General features: G+C 37.6%; 1 protein-coding gene across 1 annotated transcript in view; it reads left to right on the forward strand.

The window, feature by feature from the left end:
• dpy (fibrillin-like protein dumpy) overlaps positions 1-17932 on the forward strand; it is a 105649-nt gene that overhangs the window by 78357 nt on the left and 9360 nt on the right. Inside the window, exons 82-116 of the mRNA XM_087404432.1 lie at positions 75-389; positions 485-808; positions 1247-1558; positions 1666-1992; positions 2091-2396; positions 2525-2833; positions 2935-3252; positions 3853-4179; positions 4272-4592; positions 4897-5226; positions 5374-5676; positions 5769-6074; positions 6159-6476; positions 7049-7381; positions 7628-7930; positions 8069-8404; positions 8778-9083; positions 9237-9545; positions 9628-9945; positions 10176-10499; positions 10640-10951; positions 11087-11419; positions 11513-11809; positions 11896-12204; positions 12291-12608; positions 12727-13053; positions 13127-13438; positions 13535-13858; positions 13962-14267; positions 14353-14652; positions 14853-15176; positions 15641-15970; positions 16624-16944; positions 17039-17308; positions 17643-17831. Coding sequence (XP_087260558.1) covers positions 75-389; positions 485-808; positions 1247-1558; positions 1666-1992; positions 2091-2396; positions 2525-2833; positions 2935-3252; positions 3853-4179; positions 4272-4592; positions 4897-5226; positions 5374-5676; positions 5769-6074; positions 6159-6476; positions 7049-7381; positions 7628-7930; positions 8069-8404; positions 8778-9083; positions 9237-9545; positions 9628-9945; positions 10176-10499; positions 10640-10951; positions 11087-11419; positions 11513-11809; positions 11896-12204; positions 12291-12608; positions 12727-13053; positions 13127-13438; positions 13535-13858; positions 13962-14267; positions 14353-14652; positions 14853-15176; positions 15641-15970; positions 16624-16944; positions 17039-17308; positions 17643-17831 — 10917 coding nt within the window. The remainder of the gene's footprint in view (positions 1-74; positions 390-484; positions 809-1246; positions 1559-1665; positions 1993-2090; positions 2397-2524; positions 2834-2934; positions 3253-3852; positions 4180-4271; positions 4593-4896; positions 5227-5373; positions 5677-5768; positions 6075-6158; positions 6477-7048; positions 7382-7627; positions 7931-8068; positions 8405-8777; positions 9084-9236; positions 9546-9627; positions 9946-10175; positions 10500-10639; positions 10952-11086; positions 11420-11512; positions 11810-11895; positions 12205-12290; positions 12609-12726; positions 13054-13126; positions 13439-13534; positions 13859-13961; positions 14268-14352; positions 14653-14852; positions 15177-15640; positions 15971-16623; positions 16945-17038; positions 17309-17642; positions 17832-17932) is intronic.

A 17932-nucleotide genomic window follows, 5' to 3' on the forward strand; every position in this document is an offset into this window, starting at 1 on the left:
TTCAAAGTATGTAAGCTTTAGATTCGTAAACTTCGGCCATCAAATTAAGATCGAAACATTGTTATTCCATTTAGAACCAATAGCACCTGTAGTAATAAACCCTTGTCAGCCTTCACCCTGTGGTCCGTACGCTCAGTGCCAGGTCGTTAACGATTTGCCATCCTGCTCGTGTCTACCTGAATATAAAGGCTCTCCCCCGTATTGTCGACCTGAATGTATTTCAAATCCTGAGTGCCCCAGCCATCAAAGTTGTGTGCGACAAAAATGCAGGGATCCCTGCCCAGGTTTATGCGGAGAAAATGCGGAATGTCATGTGATACAACACGTACCCCATTGTGTCTGTTCTTACGGTCTCACCGGTGATCCGTACACGCGTTGCTCTGCGATACGTAAGGGATAAAACCTTTTCTATAAAGCTTCAAAATTAACTGACCTTACTTTTGTGCGACGTTGCTTAATCTATTTGTCCTTTATGTTGTTTTAGCACGCCCAATAGAACTGGAACCAGTATCGTCGCCTTGCGTAAACTTTGAATGTGGTGCGAATGCGATATGTAGAGAGCGAGATAGTGTCGCAATATGTCAGTGTATCTCTAGCTATGTCGGTAATCCGTACTTAGCGTGTCGACCCGAATGCATTATTAATCCTGATTGTGCATCCAATTTAATGTGCGTAAGAAACAAGTGCGCCAATCCTTGCGCCGGTATGTGCGGTCGAAACGCCGAGTGCTCGGTCGTTAATCATCAACCGATATGCACATGTCTTCCTGGATATACCGGAGATCCTTTCATTTCTTGTTCTGTAGACAGTAAGTGTTTTTAATCATAATAGTCTAATTTTATTTTGCGACAATTTTTTTATGATAGAAATATCGTACAAAATGTTGAATCCAAAAAATATTGTATATTAATTTTTTTGGTTTTTATATGCGTTTTATTACATAATTATTGAAATTTAAATGAGATGTTCCATATGTAGTTAACATCTTTTCGTATTTTTAAAATTTTTAACTTTATTAAAAAGAAAATTTGAAGCAAAAGATTTAAAATCTTTTTTAAACTGTTTTAATCAATATTTAAAATTTTTATATTTTTCAAAGAAAAAAATTAATTTTTTATATTTTATATTTTTATGTACAGTTTTAAAACGTAATTAAAAATTAATTACATTTAGAAATAATTAAATTTTAGAAATTTTATGGATGTTTTTATCTACATAATTTTACTAATATATTAAATTTTCCTAGAAATAATCTCCGATGAGAATGTTTGCGCCCCATCACCCTGTGGACCCAACAGCAAATGCAAAGAAGTATCCAGACAGGCTGTCTGTTCATGCCTTCCGACATACGTTGGAACTCCACCTGCATGTAGACCTGAATGTGTTGCTAGCTCAGAATGTTCCCCACAATTAGTGTGCAAGGACTACAAATGCGTGAACCCCTGTCCAAGCCCATGTGGACTCAATACTAATTGTGTGGTTGTTAATCATAGCCCCATTTGTAGTTGTATGTCCGGTTACAGCGGAGATCCATTCACCATATGCTCTTTAATTCCACGTAAGACCATCAAATTCATGAAGATTATATTAATATAATCTCTCAACATATACTGCTATATATCACATACTCGTCACCCCACAATCATAACTCCAAACGTTTTCCAGCTATAACACCACCGCTAGTACAGAAAGACCCTTGTGTGCCATCCCCATGTGGTAGTTTCTCCCAATGCAGAAATATCGGTGATTCTCCTGCGTGTACCTGCTTGGAAAATTATATTGGTCAACCACCTAATTGTAGACCTGAATGTATCATACACTCGGAATGTCCGAGTGATAAGGCCTGTATCAATATGAAATGTGTGGATCCATGTCCCGGATCGTGTGGCACCAATGCTCTGTGTTCGGTTATTAACCATATTCCCACATGCAGATGTCCCGAGGGATACACTGGAAATACGTTTGTTCTTTGCGAGATATTGCCAGCAATAAGTAAGCGATACGAGCCATTCAGTATCTAACTTGAAATCTTAACATGAATCATAGCGTGGTTCGAGCTCGTTAATCCCTATATCGATTATATTTTGCAGCGACTCCATCCCCGATCGAAGATGCCTGCATTCCGTCACCCTGTGGTCCTAACGCGCAATGTTTTGACGGTATCTGTACTTGTCTACCGGAATTCCGAGGAGATCCGAATGTAGGTTGTCGACCGGAATGCGTCCTAAATGCGGATTGTCCCCGCGATAGAGCGTGTATACATAACAAATGTCTGGATCCATGCCCTGGAGCTTGCGCTGTTAACGCGTTATGCACCGTGATCGGTCACATTCCCATGTGCAGTTGCCCTGGAAATATGACTGGCAATGCATTTAGCCAATGTACACCTCTACAAGGTATATATAAGCTTCCCAATATTTACGATAAGGATTACCTTTATTTTCGATACTATAAAATTATGTGAAGTAATATTTTTTCGTAAATTATTCTTGGGGATTAAATATCTATTATTTTTGTATACTAGACATATCACTCGCTAATCCATGCACCCCTTCACCCTGTGGACCGAATAGTGAATGCCGTGTTATAAATAATCAGGCGGTCTGCTCCTGTATAAGAGGATATTTAGGTAGTCCTCCGACTTGCAGACCCGAATGCATAGTCAGCACGGATTGCCCCCAGAATGAAGCTTGTAGCAATCAGAAATGTACGAATCCTTGTCCTGGAAGTTGTGGATTAGGCGCATCCTGTCAAGTAGTGAATCATAATCCGATTTGCATTTGTCCACCCCCTCAAACGGGTGATCCTTTTGTTAGATGCTATTTACCACCACGTAAGTACTGCTTGTTATGTCGATGTTTATGATCATTGCGAAAAATTCATTTCGAGAAAATTCTTGTCCTTTTTTTTATGCATCGAACTTTGTCCTTTTAGCTCAAATACCTGTATTACCCGTCACACCATGCAAACCAAACCCTTGCGGTCCCAATTCACAATGCCAACCACGCGGCGATGAATCTGTATGCACGTGTTTGCCCGATTTCATTGACAGTCCGCCAAATTGCAGAGCGGAGTGCGTCAGTAACAGCGAATGTTCTAATCATTTAGCTTGTATTAATAAGAAATGTCAGGACCCATGCATTAGTTCCTGCGGTGCGAACGCTAATTGTCACGTTGTCAGTCACACCCCGATGTGTTCTTGTATAAATGGTTATACCGGTGATCCATTTACTCAATGCATCTTAAGAGAACGTAAGTATCATTTGGGAAAAACTGATATGATTTTGATAATTTGCTACATGTTTAAAACACAGAAAATCTTGCACCAGAATTATAGCATTACATATTATCACAAATAAATTTTATTAAAATGAAATATCGCAATTATAGAATATCAAAAATCAGTATGATTTTGATATCCGTTTTATACAGAAACATTCATATCTTTTTTTTTATTCTCTTGTTAATTATACAAATTACATAAATTTATATTATACAATATAAATATATATTAGGTCATTTAAAAAGTATCCGCGGTTTTTTGTTCAATTTTTGAATGAAAAAACCGCAGATACTTTTTAAATGACCCAATATATTATATTAGGTGTTGGAATTAATTCGTAGCGTTTTTTAATGAAAGAATGTTATTTATTTCACATGAGCATTAAAAAATACATTAATGAGAGTACTTCCCATCACTTGTAAAACGCTACGAATTAATTCCAACACCTAATATAATATTTTAAAAATATATAATTATAAAAAATATAAAAATTTATAAAAATTTATATAATATTTTTTATAAATTATATGAATTTTTATAAATTCTATGCTTAAACTAATACTTTTTAGCCACACCATTGCCGCCTGCACCAATTGATCCTTGTAATCCTTCCCCTTGCGGTTCTAATGCGATGTGCAAGGAATTCAACGGTGCCGGTTCGTGTACGTGCTTGCCGAATTACACCGGCAATCCGTACGAAGGATGTAGGCCGGAATGTGTCTTAAATTCGGATTGCCCTGCCAACTTAGCTTGTGTAAATATGAAATGTAGAGATCCATGCCCGGGATCATGCGGGCGCAATGCGTTATGCCAGGTTGTTAACCATTTGCCAGTATGCAATTGTTATCCTAAATATACCGGCGATGCCTTTTCATATTGTACTCCGATAGAAATAGGTATGATTACATTGTATCTGAATACACTTATCGTTAGTTGCAATTCGGTTCATAATGAAATGTGTTAATTTATGAAACAATGCAATTTTTAGAAGGAGAAAATGCTGTCAGTAATCCTTGTGAACCGTCACCATGTGGACCTAACAGCTTGTGTCGCGTTGTGGATAATACGAGCGTCTGTACTTGTTTACCTGATTTCCAATGGGTAGCTAGCCCACCAAATTGTCGCGCTGAGTGCACTGTTAGTGCTGAATGCGCTTTCAATCTAGCATGTATCTCATATAAATGTAACGACCCTTGTCGTACATTGTGCGGTTCCAACGCAAGATGCGAAACGATTAATCATAATCCCATTTGCTCGTGCCCACCTAGTTTTACTGGTGATCCATTCGTTGCCTGCTTTGAAATGCCACGTAAGAATCATTGAAAATAGAACATCTCATAAATTCGAAATTATAAAGTGATATAAGTCAATCATTAAAAAATCGAAGACATATTTTCTTAAATTCTTAATATATATTCTTTTGAGAAAAAATTCTTTTTGCTTTGCATATTTTTTTAAAATAAAATAAATTTTTTAAGTAACTTTTTCTCATATTAGATGAAATGTCTCTTTTATTTTTCTATTGTTTTGATAATTAGAAAAATTGAAATACATTATCAAAGATATTTAAGGAAAAAAAAATATATATAACAGATATATTTGTATGCCCATAGCTAAAGATGAAGAACCTCGTCCACTTGTGAATCCTTGCGCACCTTCACCTTGCGGACCTTATTCAGAATGCCGTGACATTAACGGTCAAGCATCTTGTGCTTGTTTGTCAACATATGTAGGAACACCACCCAATTGCAGACCCGAATGTTCAGTTAATCCAGAATGCCCGACTAATCAAGCGTGTATACAGAGAAAATGTCGAAATCCTTGCGATGGAGTTTGTGGAGTAGGAGCAATTTGTAACGTCATTCGTCACACACCCACATGTTCTTGTTCCAATGGATTCACTGGAGATCCATTTGTAATGTGTAAACTAATTCCCGAAGAAGGTAAGACAATCAGAAGAAAATTTATAATATCATTCATAGTAATAGACAAGCCTGAGAATATTTCTTTATGATATTTAGAGTATGGAAAAATATCTCAAACTCACAATAAGCTTTATCGCAAACTAAGTGTTAAAATTCATTCTTCAGATACAACACTCAAACCGACAGATCCGTGCTTAAATTGTGGCGCAAATACACAATGCTTTAACGGTATATGCAGTTGCCTTCCCGAATATCAAGGAAATCCAAACTTTGGATGCCATCCAGAATGTATTCTAAATTCAGACTGCCCAAGACACCGGGCTTGCATTAAGAACAAATGTCAAGATCCGTGTGGTCTTGGAATTTGCGGTGTCAATGCCTTGTGTTCTGTCATAAATCACATACCAGTTTGCACTTGTGCACAGAGGATGTCTGGCAACGCGTTTGTACAGTGCTCCCCAATAGCTGGTACTCATTCGATTACTTTCAGATTGTGTCATAAATTATTGATATTGTAATTCTTTGCTATAATTATATTCTTTTTTTTAACATTTAAACAGACACGATACCAAAAGATCCATGTAATCCATCACCTTGTGGACCGAATAGTCAGTGTCGAAAGATAAAGGAACAAGCTGTCTGTTCGTGTCTCCCTGGATACTTGGATGCACCACCTAATTGCCGAGCGGAATGCATTATTAGTTCTGACTGCCTCGCTAACAGGGCTTGCAATAATCAAAAATGTATAGATCCTTGCCCTGGAACGTGCGGCATCAGAGCTCAATGTACTGTAGTTAACCACAATCCGATTTGTTCTTGTTCCTCTGAGTTAACCGGAGATCCCTTCACTCAGTGTATTCCAAGACGTGAGTAATTTAAAAGCAACAGTTGATTAGTATTGGAGGTATTTATCGTTAAGAAAACATTATATTTTTTATTTTTCCTAACAGCAATAGAATCTCCAACGCCCATTAATCCCTGCGTTCCATCTCCATGTGGACTTAATAGTAAATGCGAAGTTGTAAACAACGCATACTCCTGCTCTTGCTTGCCAGAGTTTATTGGCGATCCACCAAATTGTAGACCCGAATGCGTTAGCAATAGTGAATGTTCTACACAGTTAGCGTGCATCAATCAAAAGTGTCGCGATCCATGTCCGGGCTCCTGCGGTATTAATTCTGATTGCCGAGTAATAAGTCATACACCTATGTGTGTTTGCCTTATCGGATTTGAAGGAGATCCGTTTGTACTATGTAATCCCAAGCAAAGTAAGTGCAGTAATTATGTATTGTCTAAAATATTTAGAATCGCAGAATGTATTTCTGATTGTCGATATTATGGCAAATTTTTAATTTTTGACATTAAATGGCGATTAAATTAAATTTTTATCAAGATTGAATTAAGAATCAAGTTTAATTTAAGTAAAAAATAAAATATAAGAGTATTATTGTTTTGTTATTATTAGGTGTAGTAAAAAGAAATCCATTATTTTCCAATAGATGGCTTTAGTAATCTATCACGCGTAGACGAGATACAGATTACTAAAGCCATCTATTGGAAAAATAATGGATTTCTTTTTACTACAACTAATATTTATACGTGTATATATTATTTTATTCCCATTATTATATATACATATATAATTTATTTATTATTGTAATTTATTATAGTTTTAATACTTATGATTCAAACTCAATGCTTCGCTATTATGACAATTATTTTATTAAATTATTTTAGTATCTGCAATCGAAAATACATTCGGTGATTCTCTGGGATGCTCATTGATAATTTACTAGAGCTATTGATATTGCCTTAAAAACAAACTTGATATTTTTCGTAGGCGACGTTATAAATGCTGTAAAACCAACACCCTGTATCCCGTCACCGTGCGGTTTTAATGCGATGTGCCGCGAATCGAATGGTGTTGGTTCTTGCATGTGTCTATCAGATTATACAGGCAATCCATACGAAGGTTGTCGACCCGAGTGTACGATAAACTCCGATTGCACCGCAGATCGAGCGTGTGTCGGATCGAAGTGTCAGAATCCTTGTCCAGGTTTTTGCGGATATAATGCGATTTGCCAAGTAGTGAATCACGCGCCGTTGTGCACATGTCAATCTGGATACAGTGGCAACCCGTTCGTCTCTTGTAACAGAATTGTACAAGATACGTGTAAGTGTTTCAAGTTCTTATGAGATGCAGTTTAATCTAATCTAATAATTAATTTTCGATTTATCGGAATATTTTCAAAACTTTTAAGTTACTTAAAATTATAATGTAGTAACATTTGTAGAATTTTATAACAATTCATTGTCAGTACAAGTCACAAATCAATAATTTTTTACAATTTTGTGCGAATGTTACACTTATTTCGACCATGAATTCTACAAAATTTAACTTATAATCTTCTTTTTTTAGCATTAGAACTTAATCCATGCAGCCCTTCTCCTTGTGGACTTAATAGTCAGTGCCGTGAATTAAATGGTCAAGCGGTATGCTCTTGCTTACCCACATTTATTGGAACTCCACCGAACTGTCGTGCGGAGTGTACTGTCAGTTCCGATTGCCCCGTAAATCGTGCTTGCAAAAATCGTAAATGCGTTGATCCATGCCCCGGAATTTGTGGCATCAATGCAAGATGTGAAGTGATTAATCATAGTCCAATTTGCAGTTGTAATCAAGGTTTTACCGGTGATCCCTTTGTAACATGTTTCCAAACGTGTAAGTACGCTGAAAGATACTTGTTTAAAGCGTCATTGCATATATGTATTATATAAAATTTGATTTAAATTAAGAAAGCGTATGTTTTTTAAGTACATAAACATTTTGTATGATATTAAAAAAATTATTCGTTTATAGTTATAGACAAAGATATCCCTCAAACGCCAGAAAATCCGTGCGTTCCATCCCCCTGTGGTCCATTTGCCACTTGTCGCGATAGCGGCTACGCGGGCGTGCCAACGTGCACGTGTATGGAAAATTACATTGGTAGCCCTCCGAATTGTCGGCCAGAATGTACCGTTGATTCTGAGTGCAACAATAATCAAGCCTGCTTGAGACAAAAATGCAGAGACCCGTGCCTTGGCTCGTGTGGTATCGGTGCCCAATGCCTCGTAGTTAATCACATGGCCGTCTGTCTCTGCCCGAAAGGTTACACCGGGGATGCGTTTGCTAATTGCTTTCCGGAACCTGCTCGTAAGCATTTATCCTCTTATCTATTATTTCATACAACATATATATTATTCCTGGTTAAATAATATATATGATAAAAGAGAAATTAAGAATCAAGTTGAATACAAGTTTTCTGAATTAACTTTTTAATAAAATTTTCTTAGCAAATTTTAAATATTTAATTTTTTATAATTTAAGCATTGTGAAAAAAAACTAACGTTGATTATAAATTTATTCTAATGAGTTATATACATCAAATATTTTTACTATGTGAAGGTATTCTTACAAAATGACAGTATATTAGGAAATTTCAAAACACGAAACTGAAAAGATATGTTCTGTATCGTTAGATCTTTAAAAGAAAACGTTAATTTAAAATGGATAATGACATTTGCAGCTGCTTCTATACCACAAGATCCTTGTAATCCGTCTCCGTGCGGAGCTAACGCAGTATGTCGTGACGGCGTTTGCACCTGTATGCCTGAATTCCATGGTGATCCTTACACTGCATGTCGACCCGAATGTGTACAAAATCCGGATTGTCCATTAGACAAAGCTTGCGTTCGTAACAAGTGTTTTGATCCGTGCATTGGAGTTTGCGGGCAAAACGCAAAGTGTACAGTGATAAATCACACTCCAATGTGCGCCTGCCCAGATGGAATGTCCGGCAATGCGTTTGCTGTGTGTTATCCGGTCATTCAAGGTAAAATTAATTGACAATTGTATGTTATTTTCATACTAGGGACAATTATTAACTAAAGATTCCTGTTACAGGAATTATTTTGTCGCGAAAAAATTTAATTTGCTCAAAGATGTGTTGAAACGAAAACGATTTCGATAATAATTGCTTTTGCAGATCAAACCGTTATTGAGAATCCATGTAACCCATCGCCTTGCGGTCCAAATAGTAGATGTCAGAATTTTAATAATCAAGCAGTATGTACGTGTATAATTGGATTCATAGGAAATCCGCCAGCCTGCCGACCCGAGTGCATAGTTAATACTGATTGTGCACTGAACGAAGCTTGCATCAACATGAAATGCGGCAATCCTTGCCTTGGTGCGTGTGGTATATCCGCTCGTTGCCAAGTGTTGAATCATAATCCAGTTTGCACCTGTCCTCCTGTATTTACTGGCGATCCGTTTATACGTTGTGTACCAAGACGTAGGTTTCTATGATTACTAAAAATAACACGTTTATCTCGCACGTTTATCTAGCACATAATTTATATATTTTTATCTTAAAGCGGAAGATATTCCAAAACCGATAAACCCGTGCCAACCATCACCTTGTGGTCCTAATTCTCAGTGTCAAGTCATCAATGATACGCCATCGTGTTCTTGCACGATAGAGTTCATTGGGACACCACCGAACTGTAGACCAGAATGCATTAGTAACAGCGAATGTCCGAGTCAAATGGCATGTATTAATCGAAAATGTAGAGACCCATGTCCTGGATCTTGTCACTCTCTGGCTAATTGTTACGTCGTTAATCATGTGCCCACTTGCACGTGTCGCGTCGGTTACACAGGCGATCCATTTGTTCAATGCACGATCATGCCCAGTAAGTTCAAATAGACTTGATTTCTAAGTGTTTTTTTTTTATAAACGCCTTATTGAGTGAGCATTGTGTTTTCATTGTTATAATAATAAAATTCTTTTTAATATTACAATTTGATTATTATAGTAATACTACGACTATGAAATTTAATTAATAAAGTTCTATAATATTAATTAAAAAGATATTAATTCGAAGTTGATAGTTATGGATAGGATAAAATTATGTTTTTTTAGGCGAACCACCGGCACTAAGACAACCTTGTCAACCATCCCCTTGTGGAACAAATGCCATATGTAGAGAACAAAATGGCGTCGGTTCTTGTACATGTTTGCTTGAATATATTGGGAATCCCTATGAAGGATGCCGTCCTGAATGTACTATTTCGTCAGATTGTCCCGCACATTTAGCTTGCATTGGATCAAAATGTCAGAATCCATGTCCCGGTTCATGTGGTACCAATACCAATTGCCAAGTTGTCAACAATATTCCCATTTGCACTTGTATCCCTGGTTATACTGGCAATCCATACATAAACTGCATTTATCAGACTCTCAGCAGTAAGTAACATTAAACAAATGTAAGAAATTAATATAAAAAGTGGCATATATATATATATATATATATATATATATATATATACATGTGTGTGTGTAAGAAAATAATATATAAAAGTGATACTGTAATTATATTATTATAGTTCCCGATGAGAAGCGTGAACCATGCAAGCCTTCTCCTTGTGGCCCCAACAGTCAATGTACCAATAATAATGGTCAAGCTGTCTGTTCCTGCTTGCCTCAGTTTATTGGAACTCCGCCAAATTGTAGACCGGAATGTTTAGTAAATTCTGAATGTGGTTCGAACCGAGCATGTGTTAATCAAAAATGTGTAGATCCATGCATCGGTACTTGTGGTCGCGATGCTCAATGCAAAGTCGTACATCACAGTCCTATTTGTGTCTGCGCAAATGGCTATACAGGCGATCCTTTCATCTATTGCTTCGCGGTGGCAAGTATGTTCTGTAGGACATGATAACTTTTTTATAAAATTTTAAAATTTATTATAATTAAGTTGCTCTTATTAACTTTTAATGCTATCTATTTTTATATGCACTAAGAATGTTAATATTACTTATACTTTTCCGTAGTTTCGAAACCAGAAGACCAATATCTAAAGGATCCGTGCTTGCCCTCACCTTGTGGCCCCAATGCCTTATGCAGAGCCATTGGTGATGCACCAGCGTGCAGTTGCATGCAAAATTACATGGGTGTTCCACCTAATTGCCGACCCGAGTGTTCAATAAATTCGGATTGTCCCGCTAATAGAGCTTGTATCAGAGAAAAATGTAGAGATCCTTGTCCAGGATCATGTGGCCTCTTAGCACGTTGTTCTGTTATTAATCATACACCATCATGCATATGTCCTGAAGGCTATACTGGCGATCCTTTTATCAGTTGCAACGTTTTACCTCAGATACCTCGTAAGAACTTGAGTTTCCATCATGTTATTATTCTAGCAAGCATATTACTTACTACTCTATAAATCACTGCAATTTGATCTGTGCACATTTTAGTACTTCCCCCAGACCGATGCAATCCATCACCGTGCGGTCAGAACGCACAATGTAACAACGGAGTTTGCACATGCATACCCGAATACTTAGGAGATCCTTATGTCGGCTGTCGACCAGAATGTGTGATTAACACCGATTGTCCTCGCGATAAAGCATGTATGCTTCATAAATGTCGCAATCCATGCATTGGGACATGCGGTGTTAACGCGGAATGCATTGTTGTTAATCATTTGCCCATGTGTAGTTGCCCAAGAAATATGACTGGTAGCGCATTCGTATCCTGTACACCTCTTCAAGGTTTGTACGACTCTCAAGCGCGATTTGAAAGTATTCATTTCGAGAATATTTCCTGATGTAAAAGTGAAATAATTATTATTAAATAGATTCAACCATCATGGAACAACCGTGCAATCCGTCCCCATGTGGTCCAAATAGCCATTGTCGTGTGTCAAATAATCAAGCCATTTGCGCATGCATCGCCGGCTTTAGAGGCGCTCCACCGTCCTGTAGACCAGAATGTCTTATAAGCGCCGACTGTGCCCGCAACAGAGCCTGCAGCAATCAAAAATGCATTGATCCATGTCTCGGTGCATGTGGATTAACCGCACAATGTACCGTCGTGAATCACAATCCTATATGCAGTTGCCCACCTTTGTACACGGGAGATCCATTTGTTCAATGTATTCGTCAACGTAAGAATTTCATGAAATTAGAGACTTATATTGTCATATATAATTAATATTATGTCAAGACATTTGTAACACTTTAAACATTGCAGCGGAAGAGCCACAACCACCCGTAGATCCCTGTCAACCTTCACCTTGCGGTCCGAATGCGGTATGCCGAGTCCTCAATGGCGCCCCATCGTGCTCTTGCTTGCCCCAATTTATCGGCACTCCGCCTAGATGTAGACCGGAGTGTGTTAGTAATAGTGAATGCCCTAGTCAACAAGCTTGCATTAATCAAAAATGCCGTGATCCTTGTCCAGGATCGTGTGGTAGAAATGCTGAATGTAGAACTGTCAGTCACACCCCGATGTGTATTTGCGCCGGTGACTTTACCGGTGATCCATTTATCCAGTGTAATCCCCGACCAAGTAAGTTTTGAAGAAAAGCAACTACCGCAGAAAATATGTGTTACGTGATTTTTATTATAAATTACGTTTGACATATTATTTTGATAATTGTTAAACAATATATGGCCCTCTATTTTAGTCGACACACCGCTAGTTCCATTAAATCCGTGCCAGCCGTCACCATGTGGCGCAAATGCTATGTGCCGTGAAATTTCTGGCTCGGCTTCCTGTACTTGTTTGCCCGATTTCTACGGAAATCCGTACGAAGGTTGTAGACCCGAGTGTGTAATCAACTCTGATTGTACATCCAATCGAGCTTGCATAAGAAACAGATGTCAGGACCCTTGCCCAGGAACATGCGGTGTCAATGCAATTTGTGAAGTCATCAACCACATACCGGCGTGTAGCTGCCAATCGAGATATACCGGAGACCCATTCAGATACTGTGAACCCATACAGGAAACTCGTAAGTGGATTCAAACATCTATCCGTTGTTATCAATTATTTACAAAAACACGTTATTTCATTTTCTTGCATAGCTCCGGTGCCTATAGGCGACCCTTGTCAATTGTCACCATGCGGTACGAATAGTCGATGCCTCAATGTAAATGGAAAAGCCAGTTGTTCGTGCCTGCCCACTTATCAAGGAATTCCCCCAGACTGTAAACCTGAATGTATCGTTAGCACAGAATGCCCTATAAATCGCGCGTGTGTCAATCAGAAATGCGTCGATCCATGCCCAGGTGTATGTGGTATTAACGCTAAGTGTGATGCCCTGTCCCACAGTCCATTCTGCAGTTGCGGACCTAATCAGATTGGAGATCCTTTCGTCAAGTGTTTCGACATGCCCTGTAAGTCCCGGTTTAAAAGTTTATTGTGAGAACATCGCGTCACTGAAAGATAGTCCTGTATACGCGCGGAGATTGTTATATAAAATTTTATTCCAGTGATGCCTGTACAAACACTACAAATAAACCCTTGCGTCCCATCGCCTTGTGGGCCATTCTCCACGTGTCAAGACAGGGGAGGCTATCCGTCTTGCACGTGTATGCCTAATTATATTGGATCGCCACCTTACTGCCGTACCGAATGTTCAATTAATTCCGATTGCACCAGTAATAAAGCTTGCATTAGAGAAAAATGCAGAGATCCTTGTCCTGGATCTTGTGGTTTTAATGCCTTGTGCACTGTAATCAAGCATACTCCGACTTGCACATGTCTCGATGGATACACAGGCGACCCCTTCAGCAATTGTTACCTAGCGCCCATGCGTAAGAACTTTTGTTGCCCACTTATAAATTCTTTTTTTTTTTTAATATAAACTAATAATATAAAACAATCATTCTTTACACTTGCGTCTTTCGATTCCGACAGAAATTCCTACAGTAACATCAGACCCATGTAATCCGTCACCATGCGGACTGAATGCCGATTGCCGTAATGGAATTTGCAATTGTATACCTGAATATCGTGGTGATCCATATCGGGAATGTCGGCCGGAGTGCGTGCAGAATTCTGATTGTCCATTCAATAGAGCTTGCGCGAATAATAAGTGCGTGGATCCCTGCGTCGGAATTTGCGGCCAGAATGCGGAATGCGCGGTTATCAATCATGTATCTACTTGTAGCTGTGTCAAGGATTATGAAGGCGATCCATTCACTCTCTGTAAACGTGTGCAATGTGAGTCTCCCTATTTTTGTTTATTCTCTGAGGAGTTTTATCATTGAAAAAAACCAATTAATTTTACCACCTTACATCTCGATAGCACGCGTCAAACCCTGCGAGCCCTCCCCTTGCGGACCTAACAGCGTTTGCCGTGAATTCGGAGATCAAGCCTCATGTTCTTGCCTACCTGGTTACTTCGGTATTCCGCCAAGCTGTAGACCCGAATGCCTCGTTAGCACCGATTGCGAGCAGAGCAAGGCTTGCGTGAACATGAAATGTCGCAACCCTTGTGAAAACGCTTGTGGCCAGAACGCGCTATGTGTTGTGCGAAATCATAATCCAATTTGCAGATGCCCCGTTCAACAGTCCGGTGACCCGTTTATCAACTGTTTCCCCATAAGTAAGTAATTACTCAGGATGTTGCAAATAATGCAAACATCTAAGAGACATTGTATAGGCGTCTAAAATTTGACATGAGAAGGATGAATGTGTCTTTTAGATGTCTTCTTGATGACTCTTCGATTGTGTTTGTATTGTTGTATTTGAGATCTCTTTTCTTTAATTTTGAAACAAATAATGAATTTCTTTTTTTATCGCCAGCAACACCGGATGTAGAACCCACCAGGGATCCGTGTTACCCCTCACCATGTGGATTGAACTCGCAGTGCGCGGTATCCGTCGATAACATACCCTCCTGCTCCTGTTCGCCCACCTTTATAGGATCTCCACCCAATTGTAGACCCGAATGCCATGTAAACAGCGAATGTCCCACCAATCAAGCATGTATTAAGCAGAAGTGTACCGATCCGTGTGTTGGATTATGCGGATTCAATGCACTGTGCCAAGTCACTTTGCACCAAGCCCGATGCACTTGTCCCGAATCATACACTGGAGACCCATTCACAGTTTGCTCTGAGATAATATGTAAGAAAATCCCCGCTACCTTTACCCGTAATAACTGACCTGATGGACATATTACTTCGGCATCTTGTCAATCAACATTTTAATCTCTAAAACTGATTTCTTAAATTCTAGATCTTGTAAATATCCTTAGTGTACATAATTAATGTATTTAAAAGAACTGCACGTGTCAATTTTTTGTCACATATTGATCTCGCATCATTTTTTAAATGCTATATTCGACTATCATATACCGATACGTGACAAAATATCTTTAAATATATGTATTATATATATGTTACACTTTTATATGTATAAAAACATGTACATTGCATGCAACAGACATATATTTATTTACTTTTGTTCTTATATGCAAATAATACTATATCTTTAAAAACATTAATTTACATATAATATATACTGCATGTATAATCTTTAAATCGTATAAAATGACTATGAAATTAATTATGTGTTTTCTGTTATTTTAGCAATTCCAACACCACCAACGGTACCATCTAGACCGTGCAGCCCATCACCGTGTGGAATAAATGCGTACTGCCACGAGAGATTTGACACAGCTATTTGCGAGTGCGTGCCGAACTATAGAGGAAATCCGTATCAAGGATGTCAACCTGAGTGCCTCGTGAATACCGACTGTCCAAAATCGCAAGCATGTATAAAAACGAAATGTCAAGATCCTTGTCCTGGTACTTGCGGCGTTGGTGCAACCTGTACCGTATCCAATCATGTCCCTATTTGTTCTTGCCCACTGCCAACGATCGGAGACGCTTTCACGCTCTGTCAAGTCCCTGTGGAAGGTAAAAGTTTGCTTATATCTTCTCTCTTTCTAATCACACTGTCCAACATCATTTTTCTCAATACGAGTGTGAATTATTTCCGATGTACTTTACTTATTGAATCCGTTAGTCAAATTTGGTTATCACAATTTTGAGAAAAATGACATGAAAGAGGTAAAACAATGATTAAAAAAATTTTGATGTTGCAGCACTCATTAAATCATAATGAAACAAAATAAAATTCATTTTAAAGTTTAACGTTGATTTTCGCGTGGCTAATGAAATTTAGAAAAAAAATTTGCTGCTACTGTTATGTCAAAAATCTTTAAAATAATATCGTTTTTAATCTCTAACATCCTTTTTCTCAAAATTGTGACATGGTAGTCAAATTTGGCTAACAGATTTATATTCTGCAAACAAAAATACATCAGAAATGACTATATATTCATACGTGTATTGCAAAAAAAGAAATCAAATTTTGTTGAACAGCAGTGTTATGTATAATTTAATCATCTATCTTTCTAATTGAATAAAGAGTTCTTAAACATAAAAGATTAAAATGCTCTATCTTTTAAGCTTCCTTTCTTTTTTTTCGGACTTTTTTGAACGTTTTTTTGAACGTTTTTGAACGTTTGATGAACGTTATTAATTCCTATTATTATTCTTGTGTTTAGACACTAAGGAAACGGATCCGTGTTATCCATCACCGTGCGGTCCGAATACTGTGTGCGAGAAAATTGGTAATACAGCAATTTGCAAATGTTTGCCTGGGTTGCAAGGCGTTCCAACGAGTGTAACTGGTTGTCATCCGGAGTGCGTCCTCAGCTCGGATTGTTCGGGTGATAAAGCTTGCATACAGAGTAAATGCAAAGATCCCTGTTCTCAGAATGTGTGCGGTAGCAAGGCAGTGTGTAAGACGATCAATCATAGCCCACTTTGCAGTTGTCCATCTCCGTTGATCGGCAATCCTTTTGAGGAATGTTATACAAAGATCGGTAAATATTGAAAAATTTCGAATTTTGTATGAAATATATCATATTATTCCCAGATTGTTTCACTGTTATTATAAAATACGCATTTTTGTTTTAGAAACCAATCCTTGCAGTCCATCGCCTTGTAATTACAATGGCGAGTGCAGAGTGAGAAATGGTGTCGCTGTTTGCATTTATCCTGAATGTGTTATTAATTCAGACTGTCCGCGTGATAAAGCCTGCTTTTCGCAGAAATGCAAAGATCCCTGCATTGGCGCGTGCGGCATCAATTCTATCTGTCAAACCGTTAATCACAAACCAATCTGTTCCTGTCCAATTGGATTCATGGGCAATGCGCGAGTGCAGTGCACAATTCCAGCCCTTGAAGGTAATATTTACATCTGAAGAATATATCAATACAATGTTAGATATTTTTGAAAATAGATTTGTTAAATTATTATTAATTAAAAAAATTAATTCTATGTTCTTAAATATGCATATATTACATTTTTTAGTAAATATTCGAATTATATATAGATAATGATCTAACGAAATACTAATATTAATAAATAAATTAATATATAAAAAAAATTATTCTGATAAAGCATTAATATATCGAAAATAATTAATTTTAGAGTTTTTTTTTTAAATTTATGAAGAAATATATTTTTCATTGTTGTGTGCAGGATGATAAAATTTAAATTTTAATTGTATCTTTGCAGAACCAATTCCAGAATGCACACAAAATTCTGAGTGCTCAAATGACAAGACCTGCTTCAATCAAAAATGCGTTGATCCGTGTACTCTTGATTCTTGTGGTCTTAATAGTCGCTGCCATGTGCAAATGCACAGAGCTATATGTATTTGCAATGATGGTTACACTGGATATCCTCAACAATATTGTCATCAACGTGCGTTAAACATATATATATATATATATATATATATATATATATATATATATATATATACGTATTTAACTGATATATCTTTTAGTTATGTAATGCACATC

The sequence above is a fragment of the Acromyrmex echinatior genome, chromosome 3 (genome assembly GCF_024713525.1).
Source record: "Acromyrmex echinatior isolate Ae372 chromosome 3, ASM2471352v2, whole genome shotgun sequence".
Classification (NCBI taxonomy): Eukaryota; Metazoa; Arthropoda; class Insecta; order Hymenoptera; family Formicidae; genus Acromyrmex; species Acromyrmex echinatior.